The sequence below is a fragment of the Cryptomeria japonica genome, chromosome 11, assembly GCF_030272615.1.
Source record: "Cryptomeria japonica chromosome 11, Sugi_1.0, whole genome shotgun sequence".
In the NCBI taxonomy this organism is placed as follows: Eukaryota; Viridiplantae; Streptophyta; class Pinopsida; order Cupressales; family Cupressaceae; genus Cryptomeria; species Cryptomeria japonica.
In genome coordinates, this window is record NC_081415.1 from 119225324 (window position 1) to 119245948 (window position 20625).

The 20625-nt window shown below is 34.2% G+C and overlaps 1 protein-coding gene across 1 annotated transcript in view; it reads right to left on the minus strand.

Annotated features, from left to right (window-relative positions):
* LOC131041052 (26S proteasome non-ATPase regulatory subunit 1 homolog A) overlaps positions 1-8916 on the minus strand; it is a 62448-nt gene extending 53532 nt beyond the window's left edge. The window contains exon 1 of the mRNA XM_057974025.2: positions 8379-8916. Coding sequence (XP_057830008.2) covers positions 8379-8521 — 143 coding nt within the window. The 5' untranslated portion in view covers positions 8522-8916. The remainder of the gene's footprint in view (positions 1-8378) is intronic.
* Between the last annotated feature and the right edge of the window lie 11709 nt (positions 8917-20625).

Sequence of the window (20625 nt, forward strand, 5' to 3'; positions counted from 1 at the left end):
TATATCAACTTTTAGATGACACAGTCAACCACACAAAATGATGCAAAGTATAAAAACCAATATACAGTGCATCATGAGTTCTGACAAGTCACAAGACACGTTATGGCAGAAACATAAGTGGACTTTTTTATACTAAAATAATAATTTTATATCCATCTTATTAACCTGTAAAAAATGGAAACAGTTATTTTTAGACGTAAAAGATCATTGCTACACAATCACCAAATGCATGGTAAAAAGTAAATTCGGCAGTTCACATAACCAAAGTGGAAGATATCCCAATAACCTTTGCAAATTCTGAAGAACTTCAAAGTAAAAAAGAAAACAAATTCCATAAGTAATCCTACCAGGTATAAGTATTAGACTATGAGCATCTAAGAAGCACTTAAGCAAAGCTATCCAGAATATATTTTGAAAAATATTTTGTAATCTAAAAATCTAATAGGTATTCTATTGAATAATCTTAGACCAACATAAAATCAAGATAAAAAGTGCATACACACAACTGCCATTGGAGATTTACACAGCACCATATCAAAACATGGTGTATGAATGCATGTGAATCGCCAGGTATTCAAGAGATCATAGTTCAAGAATAAAAATACAAAATTGCAAATAGAGGGGTCTGCTAACGGTATTCAAACCAGTTGAAAAGGTCTTTTCACTTACAGTGAGGCCCTGCTTTGAAGCACAACCCAACCAAGCTACCATTCACCGTATATGGGCTTGCATAAGTTGCCAGTTAGGGTACATTTCAGAGTTTGGGTACACAATACAGCAGATTGTTTGTTCCCCACATTCAAGTACTATCCATAATATATAATATATTTTTTTATTAAAGAAACACTGAAATATAATACAAAATTGGCATATATAATTTAACTATCCATATATTTACATATACAAATGTAATATTATATAATAATTCTCCATCCATATAAACATAATATTTCATTAATATTAATATATAACTATCCATCCACATTTATTTCATTAATACAAACTTCATCATATAAGTTGAATCAGGGGACCATAGGTGTTGAGGAACGAGTTTTGAATAGCAATTGAAAGCTAAAAAGTGCAGAAATATATACAAGATGGACGCTGGAACTTGCATTGTTTAATGCATAAGTAAGCCTTCATTCATTTCGTAGCACCAGAGCAGTGACATTAACTTCTATGCCTGCAGTCTACAGCAATTGTATTTTCATCAGCAACCAGCAACAAGCAGTTTTCATGCAGCATCAGAATTCTTTATTGGAGGTGTAATCTTCATCGGGTCAGCAGACTAGCTTGACATTAACATTCAACAGAGCAGTGGCTTCCAGCAACAAACAATCCTTTATTGAATCTTCATCAAAAGTATCCCTGACAATTTTTCCTGGATCTCAACATATTTGAATTCTATTGAGCAGTTTCCAAGAGACACCTGACATCAAGAGGGTTAACATTTGCAGAAAATTCAGATTTTCATGCAAAGGCAGCACTTAGGGTTCTTATTTTCCTGATTTTGAAGTCAATTAGCACAGGGTTTGGCCCAGGCACTCCAGGTACCCTGTGGATCCTTCCAAACCCCAGGCCAAACTGGTATCCAAAGCTTATTTTTGCAATTAGGCACCTGATTTCAAAGAACCTGATAACATAGGGGATTGCGGATGTGCAAGCTTCCTCAGCCTACCGTAAAAAGCACCAACCACAGGTAAAAAGAGGATCAACTACCTAATAGCTGAATTGAAAATATAGGGATGAAGGATAATAATGTGGAGTCAACCACCATTTGCTAATACTTCACCATTGAAAATTTTATTTCAAAAACATCTTGCCCCTCTAAGATTTCTGTAATCAATTTCATTTGTGACCTTCTGTCTGACATTTCAGATCTTCACCTAGATTCATTTTCAGGAAATACAAGGAAGAAACAAATGCTTGAAGTTTAAAAGTATGCATTGCAGTACGCACCTCAGTTTCTCAAAGCAAATGATAATTACCATAATAAAAAGGAAAATGCTAGCACTCAAGATGAAAAGTATCAGATTTATCAATGTAAACCATATCTACAATATATATCTACTAGAATAAATGAGACCTTTAAATATCTCTGAGCCACACCCGAAAGTACTAAAAAGCAATAAGAGAATCAAAAAACAAGAGTATGAAGGATCTTATACCATATGAAAACTGTTTGAATGCAATATGTTGGTTAGTCAATTTTCTGCATAAAAAAATGCCTCAAATCTTGAAATTAATGATGTATAATTATACTAGATAGATCCATATTAGGATCTGAAATGCATTGAGAGGCATCCAAAAGACTCAAGAGGTCACTCCCCATGTTCTCACACATGTTTTGTAGTGGGATTGGCAACTCAAGTCCATTGGATACCACTAGTATGCAATTTTTATCAAATTGCACGCACAACAGAACTACAACCTTTGTTTACTCATAAATCCTAGTTGTTTTGTATGAAGCCATTTGACGATATAAAAAACTGAACTTTAGTGAAAAAGTTTTAAACACATGCATGCACAAATGTTAGTAACATACAAAAAAAATTCCCTCTATCCAATTACGTTAAAGGAATTAATTTAAAAATGTATTTTCAAGCCTATCAAGCACTTGATATGCCATATTCCTTGACATTTCCTTCACAAACTACATGAGGTAGTCTTTATTAACTTGAGTGTGGCCATGGAGATGTAGGCTTACATAATTGCCATGTTCAACATCCTCTTCTAGTGTTTTGGGGAAAACTACTGGGAAAGAGATTATAGGAAGAAAGATGAAAAAGGTTGTGAAAACAAGCTCCAAGGATGCCAATCCAATAAAATTCACATGAACCTCTTTCTACATTGTGCCATTTTCAGCACATATATAAGATGAAAATTTAAGATCCATATTGAAGGATGTGCTAATGATTAAACTCATCTTCTTGCAAGGTGAAAGTGGGAAAAATGTTGTCTTCTATGTGGCCAAGCCCCAAGGAACACAGATGAAGAGTATTGGAAGCTCTCATAGATCTATTCAAGATTGAAGATCTATTTCTATAAAAACCTTTTTTAAAGAATCTACTTCATTATTGTCTTTTTGACCATTTGACTCAGGTGACAAGTTCTCACCAAGTGAAGAAGTTAAATAAATTGTTAAAATAATCTGAATGCTTTTTAATATCTGGATGTTCAGAGTGATTCAAAGAGGGATGATGATCTTGAAGCTTGAAGGAAGCACTGTTGTGTTTGGTATCATTATTTATAACTACATCAGCTAAACATTAAATTTCATGGTTATTAGGAAACCTCAGTAAATGAATGAGGACCACATACCTGTGCCCATGCACAATTTGTGGTGATCATACTTATATATACTGTACTTTATACTTTTTATTCATTTACTTGTGTATCCTGATTTGAAAGGCATCCTTTTCCTCCATACTGTTACGTGTACCCTGTCTCCAGGTAACTAGAAATACATCAGTTATGCAGGAGTATGTAAGTATACACTGTGTTCTAGCTCAGCCACTAGTTATTATCTCAACTTCTCATTAGTTATGCTATTACTACTCATAAATTATGCAAACATCATTATGAAAATATGTCAGTTACAAGAATTGATGCTACAATGACAAAAGGAATTTTAAGTTTGTTATGCTAAGACCATTAAGCCCGGATGGATTATAAAATCCCTATCCTTCAAGTGAAAGCGTATTCTGTCTGGAAGAAACATTTAAGCAGGATTTTAGAGGATTGCTGGAGGTTGAGTGTAGCTCCCTTACTACTCTAGGACTGAGCCTGAGTTGGCACCCATATATTAATAGTAAATTCTTATTTTTTTATATGCCCATTCAAGGTTAGTTGCTCATTTAAATGTTGGAAGACAACAAGATAGCTGCAAAGTACCAAATAAGGGTGTTAAGCTCAATCTTGACAATGCTTTGCTTGGTAACCGAGGATCAGCAAGAGCAGATTATGTAATTGGAGATGTGTCTTGGATTTTTTTGCTAGGTGATCTAATTATCTAGGGATTAAATCAGTGTGGGAAATGCTCCTTTCCCAAATAGTGATTAATGCTCTAAAAGAAGAATATTGCCCCAATTGGCAGCTTCATGCTTTGATAGAAGAAAATTTAATATAGCTAAGAAATTTTGATTCAGTGCTCATGTAGCATTGTTATTGTGAGCAAAATAGGGCAAAATATCTGTTAGCCAACCATGGTTTATCTCTTTCTAACTTATCCACGTTAAAACATAAAGACATCTTTGATTGGGAAGGGCTTTCAAACATTATTTAAAGAAACGTCCATCAAAGAGTAGTAGGTATTGATTGATCAAATTCTCACGGGCAATGTGTATGCATTTAACATCTATTCACACAATAGCTATGATCAAGGAAATGCAATGTTGCAGGGGCAAGGATCGATGGAATTAGTAATTTGGTAGTTATAATTTTGTGCAATCAATGAATAATATGGTGTGTTTCCGTGATATTAAGACTGTAGTCCCTCATTAGTTTGTTATTATGGCATGTTGCATTGGCTTTGCTTGCTTGCAACCCAGGCTCAACTTGGCAAGATTTGTTTGGTTGTTTTTAGGGTGTTTGATCATGGTGGATGGTAGTGTGTGTACTACACATGGTCCCTTCATTAAGGGGGTATTACTGATAATTGTTTGAACAAAATATTCCATTGCACTAATGTCCTGCTGAGGCTGGCTAAAGTTCTTCTTGGTCTGGATGGTATTGCTTATACGAGTGTTGTTAATTCCCGCGCTTCCACAATAGCAGATTTTGAAAAACAATTGGGGACTATGATTGTTAATGCAAAGGTGAGGTAAAGTGTTAGTAAGTTTTTAAATTTCAAGGAGGCTGTGAATAGGAGCTTATGGGTATCGATTTGCAAGGCAAGGGTAAACAAAAGGTTTCTTCATGCTTCGCTACTCGGGAGAAATTTCAGGTTTTGAACTAGGATGTGGGCATTTTAAGGGATTTGTATCTAGATTTGCAAATGGTTATTAAGCATATGGTTGTGTCTCATGACAAAGGTGTTCTAAAAGATGTCAACTATTACACTTTGCCAAGTTTTGGGAACCATTATTTATCTCAGCCTATGAGGCATGCCAAACTCATAATAGACATCCACATAGATGGTTTAGGATTCTACAATGGCGAGGCTAGCTATAGTCAAGATAGTTCCTGCGTCTGGTAATGGAGAGACCCAAATAGGGCTTATGATCGATGGAGATCAATTCTATTTGGTGCAGATGTGTCCAGATGGAGAAGCTATAAGGTGGAGTGGATGTGTTCATGACATGGCTGTAAAAAAGGGTTCTCTTTTATGTTTGGTTTTTGCTTATGTTCCTTGCTACACCTGGTATGGCTATTTATGCATGTTTATATAGTTTTAGTAACGTATATTTTATAGGGTATGTATGGTGCTTTCTCTCCCCCTCTTTTGTGCCTGTACCCATACAATAGTTTACACAAGTGTTTTGTTTGTTGTCTAGTTGTTATGCTGGTATTGAGTTGGAATGAAAGCCCCATAATAGAACCCCAATATTATAATCAAAAAAAAAAGGAGCAACCTCTATAGACTTTTTTCATAGACATGAACGTATTTCAGGAAAAAAATAAGGTTTTTGAGCAAGATGCTTTATTATAAATTTCTCAAATTCTCATCTATGATCATTGAGGGCTAGTAAATTCTTTACTTCTTTGTAAATAACCTTCACTTGATTAGGCTCCTCCCACATGGCTAAGAAAGCATCCCTGATATTGTTATCATAATCAACAAAGCTGCAATATCACTATATGAACCAGATCTGGAACTGGTAAAAACTGAAAAACAGCTATTTCAAAAAATCTGAAAATTTGAGACCAAAATCTGAAATTCTATTTTTCTATCATTGAAATCTGACAAATCAAGAGGTCACATGTCCAATCCATAAGATAGCATGAAAGCTTAACGTACATAAATTAACGTTAAAATACTGGTGCCAACTTATGCTCAATTCATGAGAAGTATATTATCTGCACTTGTTCATGAACAGTCCTTCCATTATTTGGCATTCTGTACAACTCCTGTATAGTGGTTGTGATGGTACCAGTCCTACTCTGCATTCTCATATGAAGTGTGTATATGGGGTGCCAGCCCTACGTTTTGCCCCTAGCCATGGATTCCATTAGCAAGAGCAGTATATTATCTGCACTTGGCCACACACATTCCTTACACTACTCTGCATTCTTCTATACACCTGTTATGGTAGTTGATGATGGGGCCAGCCCTTCAACTTTGCATTCTCGGAAAAGCAAGCTCACCTTTTACCTCCATTCATGGATTCTGTTAGCATTATTTTCTCACAGCAGGCCTTTCTTTTTCTTTAACTTTGTACAAAAACGAATACAACAGTCTCTTTTCTTAAATTTTTACGTCTTTACATTTTGCACTCAACCCCTAGTCCAAATATATTCCTTTTGCACTTCTATCTTTTAACCGATACACTTCGGTTCTTAGCTCTCACTTCCTACTGTAACCAGCTGTCCTTATGCATTTCAGTTACGTACTTCAGTTGTTTGTGGAAACATCAATATAATTTATTTACAATGCACAAAAAATATATGGGAAGCACGCATTAAAATTTCATCTCTGCCAACGGGTTTAATGCCATATCACAAAATTAACAAAGTTGCATGGGTACGGGGGTACTTGGAGACTTTGGAGACTGGTGCTAGTACTGCTACTGTTATCTTTTCAAAATAGGAGACATGGGTACTTGGAGACGCCAATTTCTTTTAAATATAATTTAATAATTTATAGAAATTCTGAAAATATAATGACATTGAACATTAGATATAATATAATAATATAGTAATGGCTGTTGAAACGTTTTAAGAAATCCTTGTGACCTGCATTTGTTCTGAGCATTGTTTTTTTTCCGTTTGTACTACATTTTGATTATTTTGTTGCCTTTTTTTTTTTTTAACATTTTAAGGTTTCCTTTTTTTTTGTTTGGCTTGGAGACGGTGGGAGACGGGCGGATACATTAGCGGGAAGTCTCCTCTCTATGGAGACGTTCCCAACCAAGTTTCCGGTGGGGAATACACATCCGAGTCTCCGGTACGAGTACCCAGGGGCTGGGTGCGGGTACCCATGCAACCTTGAAAATTAACATTTTCTAAGCATGAATCATAGAACACTACAACCAAAAAATTATACCACAAAAGAATGAATCATCTCTGTCACAACACCACACCCATTCAAAAAAGGGTGAAATTCCCTGATTGTCAAAAGTGCGTGCTAAAGAAGCCTTTATTTGTTAGTGAAACAGAAGAGAGGTCTATAAACTAATAATCAGTCGGGTTGTGCTTATATCTAGTCCTCAAATAACTGCTACGTCACCACAATACCACAGAAAACTACACTGATGTATGGCCTCTCGGAAACTTTGAATCTCTGTCTACAAGTGAGCAATTACTATCCACTATTCACAAACCTCAAAACATTTTACTAGCAAATATAAATCCACAAAAAAAGACCAAATCAAGTCTTCGGTCAGGCACACGCACGTTTATTTACTCTTATCTGCTTAGTCTAGCCTGATTTATCACAAAAGCTAAAGTCCAAAAAAGTAACATTTGTAAGTGCTGAAAAACCCTAACGCAAAACACAAGCCCTGTCAAGCCTCAGAATATACCAACTCCAGTTCAAACCAGAGAATTCAAAACATTAAATATCTACTATCAACCACTTCAATCTTTTATTGTTCATAACGTTCAGAAAAAGGCATCTGGAAAAACTATAGGAAAAAGAACATCCGTGACACCAAATGTGTACTTTATCTAAACAGTTTGGCCACAGGTCAATTTACTTTATATCACATTTTCCCCAAGAGGATTCATTTCCTAAAAAGTGACAACACTCGAGCATTAACGGTTCAAAAACCGTAAAAAGAGTTTGATGGCACAAATGGAAAAAACATAAAAAGAAAGTCTTGTGAAAACTCAAAAACGTACTGACCTCAATTGAGACACAATCATCCATATATAGTACTCAAAGTCTGATAGTACTGAAACCCTAAAAACGAAGCTAAATTCTTTCTCCAAAATTTGTTTCGTACGTAGGATCTCTAAGTAAAAGAATAAAATTGTAATTGCACTTGTATTAAAACCCTAAAAATCATACAAGTTTATTCTCCTCAATTCGCTTCATGAAGGTCTATTTCTGATTAATACGAACTGTGGAAGCTTGACAAAAAATCGCACTCAATTGTACCCTTAACAAAACCCTAAAAACCAAACTACAGCATTATAAAAATAAAAAACCCTAAAACAACGTATCTAACTGCATAAAATCGAACCAAAAGACGGAACAAAAAAAATTAAGAACGTACATTGTAGAAACGCTGGTTGAAATCTCCGGCCAAAAGGTGTCCACGAATCTGTCGAGATTTGTGAGTGCATGAAGCTTTAGCGCAGGGTGTTGTTCGTTGAGCATTGCCAGCAGCCCGCTGGCCGATGTAATGGCAGTCACCATGATTAAAGCTTCAAAATCTACAACAATAACTTGTTCACCGCTCCTCCCACAATGATTTCAAGCACATAAAAACGAGAAAAAAACAAGACCTCTCAGTATTTGGATTCTTTTGAAAGTCTTTGTTTTCTTTTGCTTATTTTTTTAAGGTTGTTATGGATTTGCACTGCGTATGAAAGTATTCGCTTTTCCAGATTATTGTGTGGTGATCGACCTGAAAATGTTAAAAAAGGAACCGTGATGGGTGACTTTCGGATAATTATACACAATGTGTATATGCTTATAGAATAAGTGGCAACCACGTAATCTGATGGAGAAGGAACCGTCGCGGGAAGAAAAAAATTATTATTTAAATTGGTCGATCAGCTTTGAAGCGAGCCACTCTCTCAGGCCTCACGAAGAGGATTTAGTAGCTGTGCGCCTTTGTTGATGATTTTGATACCTACTAATTTTTAGTTTTCTAAATATTTGATTATTTGGGTTTTGAGTAGATATTTTTTACAATTGATATTGTTTTAAGGATTTAGTATTCATTGCATCTAGGTGATGCTCACAAGATGAAGCATTGGGCCTTCCTTATCTATTCACTTGTTTTTATTTAATTTGTTTTTTAAAGTTTGTCTTTTCCTTTTTTAATTAGTCTTCAATTTTTCAAAAAAGTTGTGAAAAAATATTTATTTTTTTTTTTAATTTGTTATGTTTAATTCATTTTTTTATATCATTTATAGTTAACCAAAACATAGAGGTACATTATGAAGAGCAACAACTCTAGATAGTATCAAGAAAGATCACCTAGCAAAACATATCAAGGTAAGGTACTAGTTTATACATCTAGTAACCATGCTTCCCCAAGCTATTGATCTACGAATTAGTCTGAGTAGCTCATAAAATTGTTGCTATATCCAACTTTGTCACAATCATATGTGCCAAGAGGAGGCACAATCAAGTCTAGATCCACATCTTTAAACATAAGCTTGTAATTAGTTTTTTTCTCCTTAGTACCTTATTCAATCACTACTTTTGCAATCTTATTTTCTGTTACATCCCTCTTTCATGAAATTTTCTTATATATTTGCTTAAATTGCATAAATAGAGATGTGGTGATGTTATTTGAAGTTATTGAAAGTTATTGAAAATATCTATTGATGGATTGATGGGATAAATGATATAAATTGTAGCAATTAATGCTTTGTTGTATGGATGTTGGTATGGCAAAAAGATTATGTCTAACTACCTTCATATGTCGAAGTGGATGCAAGAGATTTAATCACCCTCAGAGAAGGAAGGGATAGTATCAACAAGGAGAGGGACTCAAACATAGGAAGAGGTCTAACTTGCCATCATTGCCAAGATCCTTGAGATAAGTAACCTTTTAGAGTTTGATTGGTTACCCTAGAGTTGATGGGTTGGGTTAGCATTATGTCATTGTTCAATTATCCAATTGGTCTAGTCAAGAGTGCCTTCTCATGTTAATCCTTTTTATTGTAAAATTTGATTAACATTTTGAAGAAAACTTATAATGATAATGAACTTGGGTTTGGGAGTAACTTATATTGAGCCAATTTTTACCCTCGTCATTAGTAGCATATATAAATATACATGCATGTGTGTGTGTCTTATGAATAAGTTGACCTATGCATATGCGTGCATGTGTGCATGTGCGCGCGCATACACACACATACATATATGAATATTTATATATCATGAATAAATGTAATCATTGTGATTGGTAATTTAACAATACAAATTTGAATGAGGAGACATAGCGGTAACAACTTAAAAGTCGTAGTCTCCGTAGTAATCACTAATGAGTAGAGCTTACCATGAGCTAGTGGCATATTCGTACCATAACACCCATATTATGGGTGGCGGCAAGCCTTGTTATTGTTTTGTAACTATTATTTTGTAGAAAGATCTTGGTTAGGATAACCATTTCCTGAACTTGTTTTGGGGCTTGACCATAAAAGACCATGGTCAGTACTATGATGGGGATTACCACCATTATGTCATGATAAGCTCATATTGATAAAAAGTAAAGTGATCAGTCTTGCAGAGAAAAGGAGGTTGGAAGGTCTTACCCAGAGGATCGATTCCTCGGCTGAAGAGCAACATCATCATATCGACACTACCAAGGTTAGTAACAGGCATGTTGCATGAACATATTATACTCTCTGTTGAGCTTCGTATGTAGTTAATAATAATTGATGCATCGAAAGGTTTCATTATAATACTTGTAAAGTAACTGATTGATATCAATTGAATCTAATCGTATGATTAACTTAATAGCAAAACAATCTTTCCTTAAATATGATTGCATGGATACTTTATGTTATCATTGTTTCAATGTAGTATTAATGGTAATATAAAACTCTTGCTATAGTTAACTAATAGAGGCTTTGCCTCAATCATGTAGATAAATAAGTGATGTCAATAAAATGGTGATCGCTATAAATTGTTAGAAATACATAATTAAGCCCAACCATAAGCATATTAACTTGACCATTTAATGGCATATCAAAGAAGATTGACATATAAGTAACGAAGAATAAGATAACAAATGAACACTACTTCCCTTATGATGCTCCTAATGTTGTTCACTCTTCTTTGACCTCCTCCTCACCATGATATCATTGCTACAAGGATGATCAAAGAAGATTGGGAGAAGGTTGAGGATAATGAATGTGGTTTGCTCTCACATTTGCATAGAAAAGGATGGATGGAGATCTAGACATGATAAGGGGAAGATGATAATGGAATTTTATGGAAATTCTTGCATCAAGATGATATGATAAAAGTGGTTTGGTGAATAAATGGTCATCACAAAGATGTAAAATGAAGTAGATGATTTGTGAAGGGGAGGGACTCCGATTTATAGACATTTAAATTTGGAATGGATGGTGGATATCAAAAGATGGTGAAGGGTCGGGATTGAATGTGAGAAGAGAAGACAAGTGAGAGATCCAAGAGAAAAGGCTTTCCTTGACTCCACAATCCTCAAGGACATGGGGAAGAGGGATAAAGGATATTGGGAAGATGAATAAGGAATGAAAAATTTATTGGGAAGGAGAATATGAGGAAAATAAAGGAATTCAAAATTTCTTGGATAGATAAAATTGGGTAGCATTTAAGGTTGGGAGGTGAGATGGGAAAGCCATTCATGGCATGTGCTTTACTCATTCCTAATCTTCCAGGAATGTGCAAATGATTAGTGAGGGTGTTTAGGTTAGATAATGAGGGGTTATGGTGCAAGTGGACAAGCTAAGAGGATGTGATGGGTGCAGAGAGAGTAAGTGTAGAATTTTAAATTGAGGAAAATGATGATGATGATGATTAGGCCTAGATTAATTAGGCTAAATGATAGGGATTAAGAGGATGATTTGTAGGAATGAGGTTTTTTTTTTAATAGGTAATTTGTAGGAACTAGGTTATTAGTCTAATTAATTGTGAATTAAGTTAAGTGATTTAGATTAGAGGGGGGATTGAAATAGTTGCCTAAAATTGAGTTTGGTTTATTCAAATAAATCAAACTTGAGAAGAAATGAGATATATATAATTAATTGATAAATTGATTATATGGATGGAAGGGGGTAATTAATTAAATGTGATTTAATTAATTTAAAATAATAAAGGGGTAACATGTTTAATAAAATTAAAATGTGACGTGGGGTAATCAATTAAATATTAATTTAATTAATTTTATGTGTCTACAACAAGTATGAGTCTACAAATCAAATTCTATTTCATGATTGAGTTGTCGATAGCTATGTTTGGCTTTCTAATAGAATACCTAGCTTGAAAGACCATGATAGGTCAATCTACAATAAGAAGACAATTATAATTTTGTCTCTATCTAAGAAACACTATGTGAAAGAATTAATGGAGGTCGATAGGCCATTAGATCATATGAAATCAATTTGTACTTTGTTTTTGTTATAGCTGATAACACTAGAATTTGTCTCAGGTATTGTTACAACCGATAAGGCTATAATTTATCACATGTATTTATAATAGACAACAAGGCTATAATTTATAACATGCATTTATAATAGTTGATCATGCTAGAATCTATAAGATGTATTTATAATAGTCGATAAGGCTAGAATGTTAAGATTAAAAATGATCAAGCAATTCCAATCCTATATGAAATCATGGATTTTGATAAATGTGTAAAGAACGTGAAGACTATGAGGCACATGCACATTTGCATTATATCAATTAAGAAAGTGAAATATGCATGTATACATTTATATGCATAAATGCACACACACGTATGCATGCATTGACCCTGTCTGTAATACACGCATACACCAATAACAAGTTAGAAAAATGCTAAGTGCCAAAAAGAGAGTAGAATCTCTTGAGTTGTACTAACATAATGATTATTTTGTCATTGAATCTAATGGTTGACTTAATACATCCTTGAGTCTAGAGTAGTCACCTTTGAGTAGTAAATAGACTGCAATTGGCATATCACAATGGTTAAATCTACCCAGTCAAGTCAACCTGAACCTGAGTTAAGATAAACAAGTCGAGTAGGGTGGTGAACATCGACAATGCATATAATATGCTTGCAAATTATAAACCTTGGCCTCAATGGTGTAAAATTTTGCATCCATTCATTAGTTCACATTTTATACACATAAAAATGGCTATGAGCGATTAAATAAATATTTAATATTTATTCTTCTATTAAATAGTTAATTTGAAAAGATTAATTTATTTAATTCATTTTGTGTCTTTCTATTAATTAATTTAATTAAAATATTTTATTAATTAATTCATCTATCATATTCCTCTAATTAATTAAATATCTAATATTTAATTATTCTTCTAATCAATTAATTGAATATCTAAATATTTAATTATTGCCTTCAATCATTTGAGTATCTAATGTTTAATTATTATTCTTCTATCCTATAGTCTCAAAATATTAAATGATTTCCTAAATTATTTAATTTCATTTCCAACTCACCTTCCATCTCCACTTCATCTTCCCTTTGTCAACTCATCAATCATGTGGCTAAGGAAATTAATATTTCTTAAATATTAATTCATCATTTATCTTCAGCCTCCAAACTTAATGAAATATTGTGTACGTACACATATTTCATAAACTTCTTCTATATTCTCTCCAACATCCCTACATTTGAGGAAGGACTTGAGTCCACTTGTCCTCTCATGCCTAAATTTTATCCAACCATCCCTAGATTCCCTTAGTCAGCAACCCAGTCGAGGTGAGATGAGTGACACTTGTCTTCTCCTTCCTCCTTTTTCTCAACCTTCACCTTTGCTCACAACCATCCAAATCTGCAGATCTGATCATGACTGTTGATCCAGCCCACATCATCTTTTCCTCTCAAAGTCTATAAAATCAGGAGTTTGAGTTGAGAAAGAGTTAGACTTCAAGTGAATTTGCAAGCTAATCATTTGTAAAACTTATGCATCTATGAGTTTTAATCTTGAAACAAATAGCATAATCATTTAGCATTGCATATCATAGCATCTGTGAACTATCAGTTATCAGTTCATTCTTCATATATCATCTTGGAAGCTATCAGTGCTTGTCTGAGAGCACACAATTTGCAACCAGGAACAGTGGAGTTAGGACACAATAAGACATAAACCATGAAGGTAAAAATAGCATTTTTATTTCATATGTATTTCATGTAGTTTCATTGGTTGAGTTTGGATTTCCTGTACCATTTCCTTTGGTATTTTGTGAAACTAACTTGTTGCAGGTAGTATTCTGAGGATGAAATTCAAGTCGACACATTTTGGCACCCACCATGGGGCTTTAGCCTTGAACTTATCTTTCTAATATCCTATCATATTTTCGCAAAAGCAAATTTAACGCATTTGTAATGCAGATTCACGCATGTGTGAATTATGACAACGCTTTTGTTTGATAGGTTAACGCATATGTCCTTCAGGTTAGCGCTTTTGTCCTATAGTTTAGCATTTTTGTCTGAGAATCCACGCATTTAATCTTCAGGTTAGCACTTTTGTCCTTTAGGTTAGCATTTTTGTCCTCTAGGCTAGCGCATTTGTCAGTTTGGTCAATGCTTTTGTTAGAGAATTTTTGCTTCTCAGTCCACAAAGTAGCGCTTTTGTAGTGCAGGTTAGCGCTTTTGCTCTGTAGATTAGCGCTTTTGAGGTGAAAGATAGCGCATTTGTTAGAACGACGCTTTTATTTGTAACTGACAGAATTTCCTTATAGGTCCGAATGTCCCAGAGCTTAAATTTTTCAAACTACTGACATGCATGTGCAGATTATGTTTAAAGTAAATTTTATGTATTTCCTCACCTAGTTAATTAAGAACTCTATTTTGGAAAGTAACACATGTCTTGCTCATTTAGTTTAACTAAGGGGATAAATTGACAACATGCAACTTGCATTTTTAGTGACTTCTTTAAAATAGTTGCACATAGACTTTAAAAGGTTAAAATAAACTTGTGTTTTCTGTGCTTGATGAAGTAGTAGGTAAGTATGCTCTCACCATCATATGGTGATCAGAAAACCAGACCTACTTTCTTTTATGTATAACCTTTAGAGGGCTCGCCTTCTCGAGTTGCCTTGAGGGGGCCAGTGAGAGGGGAATGACCTAAAGTGGAAATGGACTAATACCGAGTCCTTCCAATCCACTCTAAATAAATCATTTTTGTGACGAAAGTCTCAAACAACATGTGTTGATAAGTTCATACCGACACTATGTTTCCCCATAAACCCTATGGAGCGTAACCTCTATAGGCTGGGAACCTTCTGTATTTACAGAGCTAAAAGTGTCGCATGTATGGCCACATGATCGGAAGCCTTTACTAAAAACCACTTGTACTAGTTGCCAAAATCCTTTTAGTTGTTCGCACAGGAAGTCGGACCTCTGAAGCGGCTCACACACATACGGTTCTCAGTAGAGATATAAAGTTTGACATGGAGAGTTTTCATGGAAACTAGTGCTTGGTTGCCACGGAGAAGTGAGTGTCGAGGGTGGAGCCAGTGGAGGCAAGCATCTAAATATCTGCTTTGAACAACGTAGCCTCGGGGGAAATCCCATGTGAGATTCAACAATTACTAGCTCAGCCTGCCATAAGATTTGTACTTGCTTGAGCATTTTGTTTCTTAAACATTGTGATGTCATGGAAATGGGGACAAGGCAACAACAGAGTTCAATGTTAATAAGTTAGTTTCAACCATAAAACCAAAACAAAGAACTAAAAACCATTCCAAACATATCAAAAGAGATTTCAAAAAGCATGAAAGAAGTTTAACAAAAAAAAAGAAAGGAGAAGAGCCTCCCTAAGATGCTTCTATGATGTCTTTTGATTCTTCTCCCTTGTTTCTCCCCTCTCCAAGTCCCAAATGAGTGTAGCTCTAAGCTTTTAGCACTAGCCATGGATGCCATATGGAGATTCGAGATGGTTGGATGTGATAAACAAATGCTATGCAAGTGTAGATAGTGATGCTCTGAAAAAACTCTATGCTAATACCAGTATAACAACAATACTCTAATGCTTCCTTCTTTGCTTGAGGAGAAGGGTTCTATTTATAAAAGAAATGGGGAAATGAAGGGTTAAGATTGAGCAATCTTTACAAGGGTTGGGATTGAAAGATATTCAATCCATGTGACTTTCAACCCAATCCCATGTTGACAAGTGTCACCATGAGGAGGCTTGAGAGGACAGATAATGAGCATTAAATGCTCGATGGGACATGATGGTTACCATGGGGGGTTGGGCTAGGGTTAGGTTAATGGATATTCATTTTATCCAAGGGATAAATGAATGTGCAAGGGTTAAATGGTTACCTTAGTCAAAGAAATAAATGCTTTGAAGAGATCCATGAGTCAAAAGAATGGTTAAGTTAGAGGAAAGTCTCTAACCAAAGGTAAAAGGTGAGTTAACCATAAATGGTTATGTAAGAGCCTTTAATGGTTTGGAAGACTTTAGAGGTTAACCATTTGAAGACATAAAGCCTTTAATGGTTATTGAAGACTTTGGAGGTTTTTGAGAAGTGACTTCCTTTTATTTAGGAATGTGACAATGATTAGGATAGGATTAGGCTAATTAGAAGGAGTTAGAAGAATCTAGAAGGGATTTAGGCATGCAAGTGGATTTTGTAGGAGAATGCAAGTGGGAGGAATTTTGGGATTTTCAATTGAAATAAAATCATTTATTTCAATTAAATGGTGTAATTTGCATTTGGATAGATATTTAAATAAATATTAATTTATTTAAATGTGAATGTGAATTTTGGATTTTATTTAAATAAACCTTAATTTATTTACATGAGAAAAAAGAAGATAAAGCATTAAATGCTTGAAGACTTCGAGGGAAACCATTAAAGGCTTGAGAATACTCTAGAAGGAAGCCATTAAGTTTGAAGACTTCAAGGGAAACCATTAAAGGCTTAAGAAGACTCTAGAAGGAAGCCATTGAGTTTGAAGACTTTAAGGGAAACCATTAAAGGTTTCAAGTGGGTGAGGATAAATAGGATTTTAAATAAATAGTTGTGTAACTTGCATTTGTAGGAAAATGCAAGTGGGTGGAGGATAAAGGTGATTTAAATAAATGTTAATTTATTTAAATGTGAAAGATGGGATTTTGGAGGATTTAAATAAATATTAATTTATTTAAATGTGAGAAAAGATTTAATTAAACAAATATGATTTATTTATTTAATTAATGGTTTGAATTTGGTTAAGTGAATTAAATCAAATAAATTGAACAATTTATTTAATTAATAGGAGAAGAGGGTTAAGATGAGTTAATTAAATATTAATTTAATTAATTATTGATTAATGGTTAAATAATCAAATAAATACTAAATATTCATTTAATTAAGTGGACAGATTTATGTGACTACACATTGTGTCTTCTATGTTTGTAACATGTTCCAAATGGTCAAAAATTGAAGAAAAATCATTATCTAAGAGCGAGCAAAAATCCAACCAATTACACGAAAAATTGATCAAAAGGGTAGTACAAAGGCTTTCCAACATTTACACACAAGATCAAACTAAAGTGTCAAAACATCAGTATCAAAACACTTCTTGAGTAGATTTGTCTCTAAACCATCATGCATTTTGAAACTAGTTCAACAATCGGGTCACTAATCCAATAGGCTATTCCCGAAAGGTTTCTATAAGCATAAACATTCAACAAGCTATTGATTCAAACATCTTAAGTGCAAAAGATCAACATCATTGTCAAGTCTCTCATCAGGATAATCAAATCCTCTATCACAAAGCTTGATCAATTTATCCTATGTTCGTAATCTTGGATATATCTTTCCTATTTTGAACCTAGGTTATATCGAAATCAGAATTGCACTAACATTGGAATCAAACAAACTTGTAAACTGTCAAATGCTTATATGAATTTTAAATATTGCCTTAAGAAAAGAAAACCCAGTTACAAAGCTACTCAGAAAAGAATAAGATTCTTTTACATCAATCGCAAGATCTTATTAAAACATAGCACATTCCTACACCGCTTTCGTCATTACTTACATGGCTGATATATAGAGTTTGACGGAGAAATTTTGCAAAGACTTGCTTTTCAACAAAGAGACTCTTTATCACAATGAACAAATAATAGCAGTAAAATCAACAAAGAATATCTTCCTAAACCAATAATCACCTATTGACTTTGTCCTTTGAAAATTTCAAAAAAATTGAAATAATCGCATGCTAGTTTGGACTAGAGCTCAATACGATCAACTTGGAAAACAACAAAAACAAATGGAGGAAGAAGATAATCCCGTATTTCAAACTTTTGGGTATACCGTTGTTAATGAAGAAGCAATCAATAGCACCATTAGAGACCTTGAGAAAGATTTCAAATTTGATAGGCTAATGGAAAAATTGTTGGCAAAACAAAAAGAGAAATATATCTTGATGTTGGCAAAATCTGGAGCTAAATTGCCATAAGATTTTAACATAGAAAGCTTAAAACAAGATGCAGAGGAAAGTAACACCCAAAACACAAATGATCCAAACAATGAAGATCTAAAAAAAGAAGGTCATGAAGAGACGAGAAAAGAACGTGATGATACAAGAAAAGAGTGTAGTGATAAAAGAACTTATGAAGAAATAAAGAGAAATTATATGGATAATACATTGTTAAACCTTACTCAACAAATGCAAACTCTACAACAACAGTTGCAAAATATGCAAAATGGAACAAGCTCCAAGAAGTATTCATTGGAAGATATATGCCCATATCCTTTCGATAAAAATTTGAATACGGTACCATTTCCACAACATTGCAAGATCCCTAAATATGACAAATACGATGGAAAATTCGATCCTCGGGATCACATTAGGGAGTTTTATACTATGAGTATGGAATTTGCCCATGATGAAACTTACCTGATGCGTCTTTTTCCTAGGAGTTTAAATGGACAATCAATAGAGTGGTTTTCAAGATTACCATCCAGAATCAAATCTTTTGAAGAACTCGTGAATAGATTTATTTCATAATACTCCTACAATACAAGGAATGAGATAACAATGCTGGATTTATGCAACGTTAAACAAAAGAATGGTGAATCTTTTATGATTTTCTTACAACGATGGAAACTTATGTTTAATAGGTATCCAAGAGATGTGCTTGATCAAGAAAAAATGGACATATTCATTGATAATCTTATCAGTGAAATGAGTTATCGACTAAGAATGCAATGTCCTCCCTCCTTTGCCAAGATGATTGAGAATGGTCTGAAAATAGAGAACACGATGGTAAAGAAAAGAGAGCTAAAACTTTACAATAATTCCTATAACAACAACAATGACAAACCCAAGTTTTGGTCAAAGAATAGAAATGTCAGTAATGGAGGAAATGACGATAATAATGCTACAAAACAACAACAACCAATCTTTAATCTATCAAGTCAAATCCCAAGCAATAAAAATCAAGAAAATAATAAGACCAAGTCCTTCTTCTCCAATCCTCGGAGGAAAATCACAAACATTGGAGAACCATTGGAATTAGCTTTAAAAACTCTTCTTGCCAATAAACTAATTGTATTACCAAAAGCAAGAAGTTATGAACCACCAGTCAAGCCAAATTGGTGGAATGACAATAATTTTTGTAATTACCATCGGAATAAAGGACACCAAACAAATGATTGTCAAAGATTGAAACACCTTATCCAATATCTAATCGATAATGGAACTATCATAGTAGATAGCCACAAGACAAATGAATCACACCTAGCTTTCAAAACTCCACTTCTGAATTATGACAAAGGTGAACCATCCCAATTAAAAGATGACAAAGGAAAAGTCAAAGTAAACTACACTTATACATATGATGATGTGGTAAATGTTATCATCGTTAAAGATAATCTACCTTCAGAGCCAATCAATGTTATTACGAGAAGCAAAGCAAAGGTTACCTTTCTAGGTATAACAAAAGACCCAACATCCACTTCACAAAAATACAATTCAGTAGAGCAATTACAAAGAATACCTGCTCAAATATCAATTCTGGAACTTCTCAAAGTTTCACCTATGCATAAGGAAATTTTGGAAAAAGCTTTAGTGGAAACAACAGTGTCAAAATACTTAGATATAGATCAGCTCTAAAACATGGTGGGACACCTTATAGCCCCTCATTGCTTCTTTTTTTTTTTCAAATGATGACGCATCATTACAACATCCTCACAATGCTCCCTTGCATGTTGAAGTCACCATTAATAAAACATGTGTCAAACGTGTACTCATAGATGGTGGAGCCAGCTTAAACATTTATGCATTGAGTTTGATAAAAGCTTTGGGATATTCAGAAAATGCAGTGGATCCAAAGAAAAAAACAACCATGAAGGCATATGATGAAGCAAAACGTTCTTCTAAAGGAACTGTGGTGTTACCAATCAAAATAGGACCTGTGGAAAGGAATACATTGTGTAAGGTTTTAGATTTGAACCTCTCTTACAACATTCTTCTAGAAAGGCCATGGATTCACAATATGCAAGCAGTTCCTTCTATGTATCATCAATGTGCAAATTTTCCTCATGAAGGACAAGAGATTGCTATAATTGCATATTCTAGTCAATATTGCAATAGTTTGAATCCAACACAAGATACAAGAGTTCCACGTGACAAAGA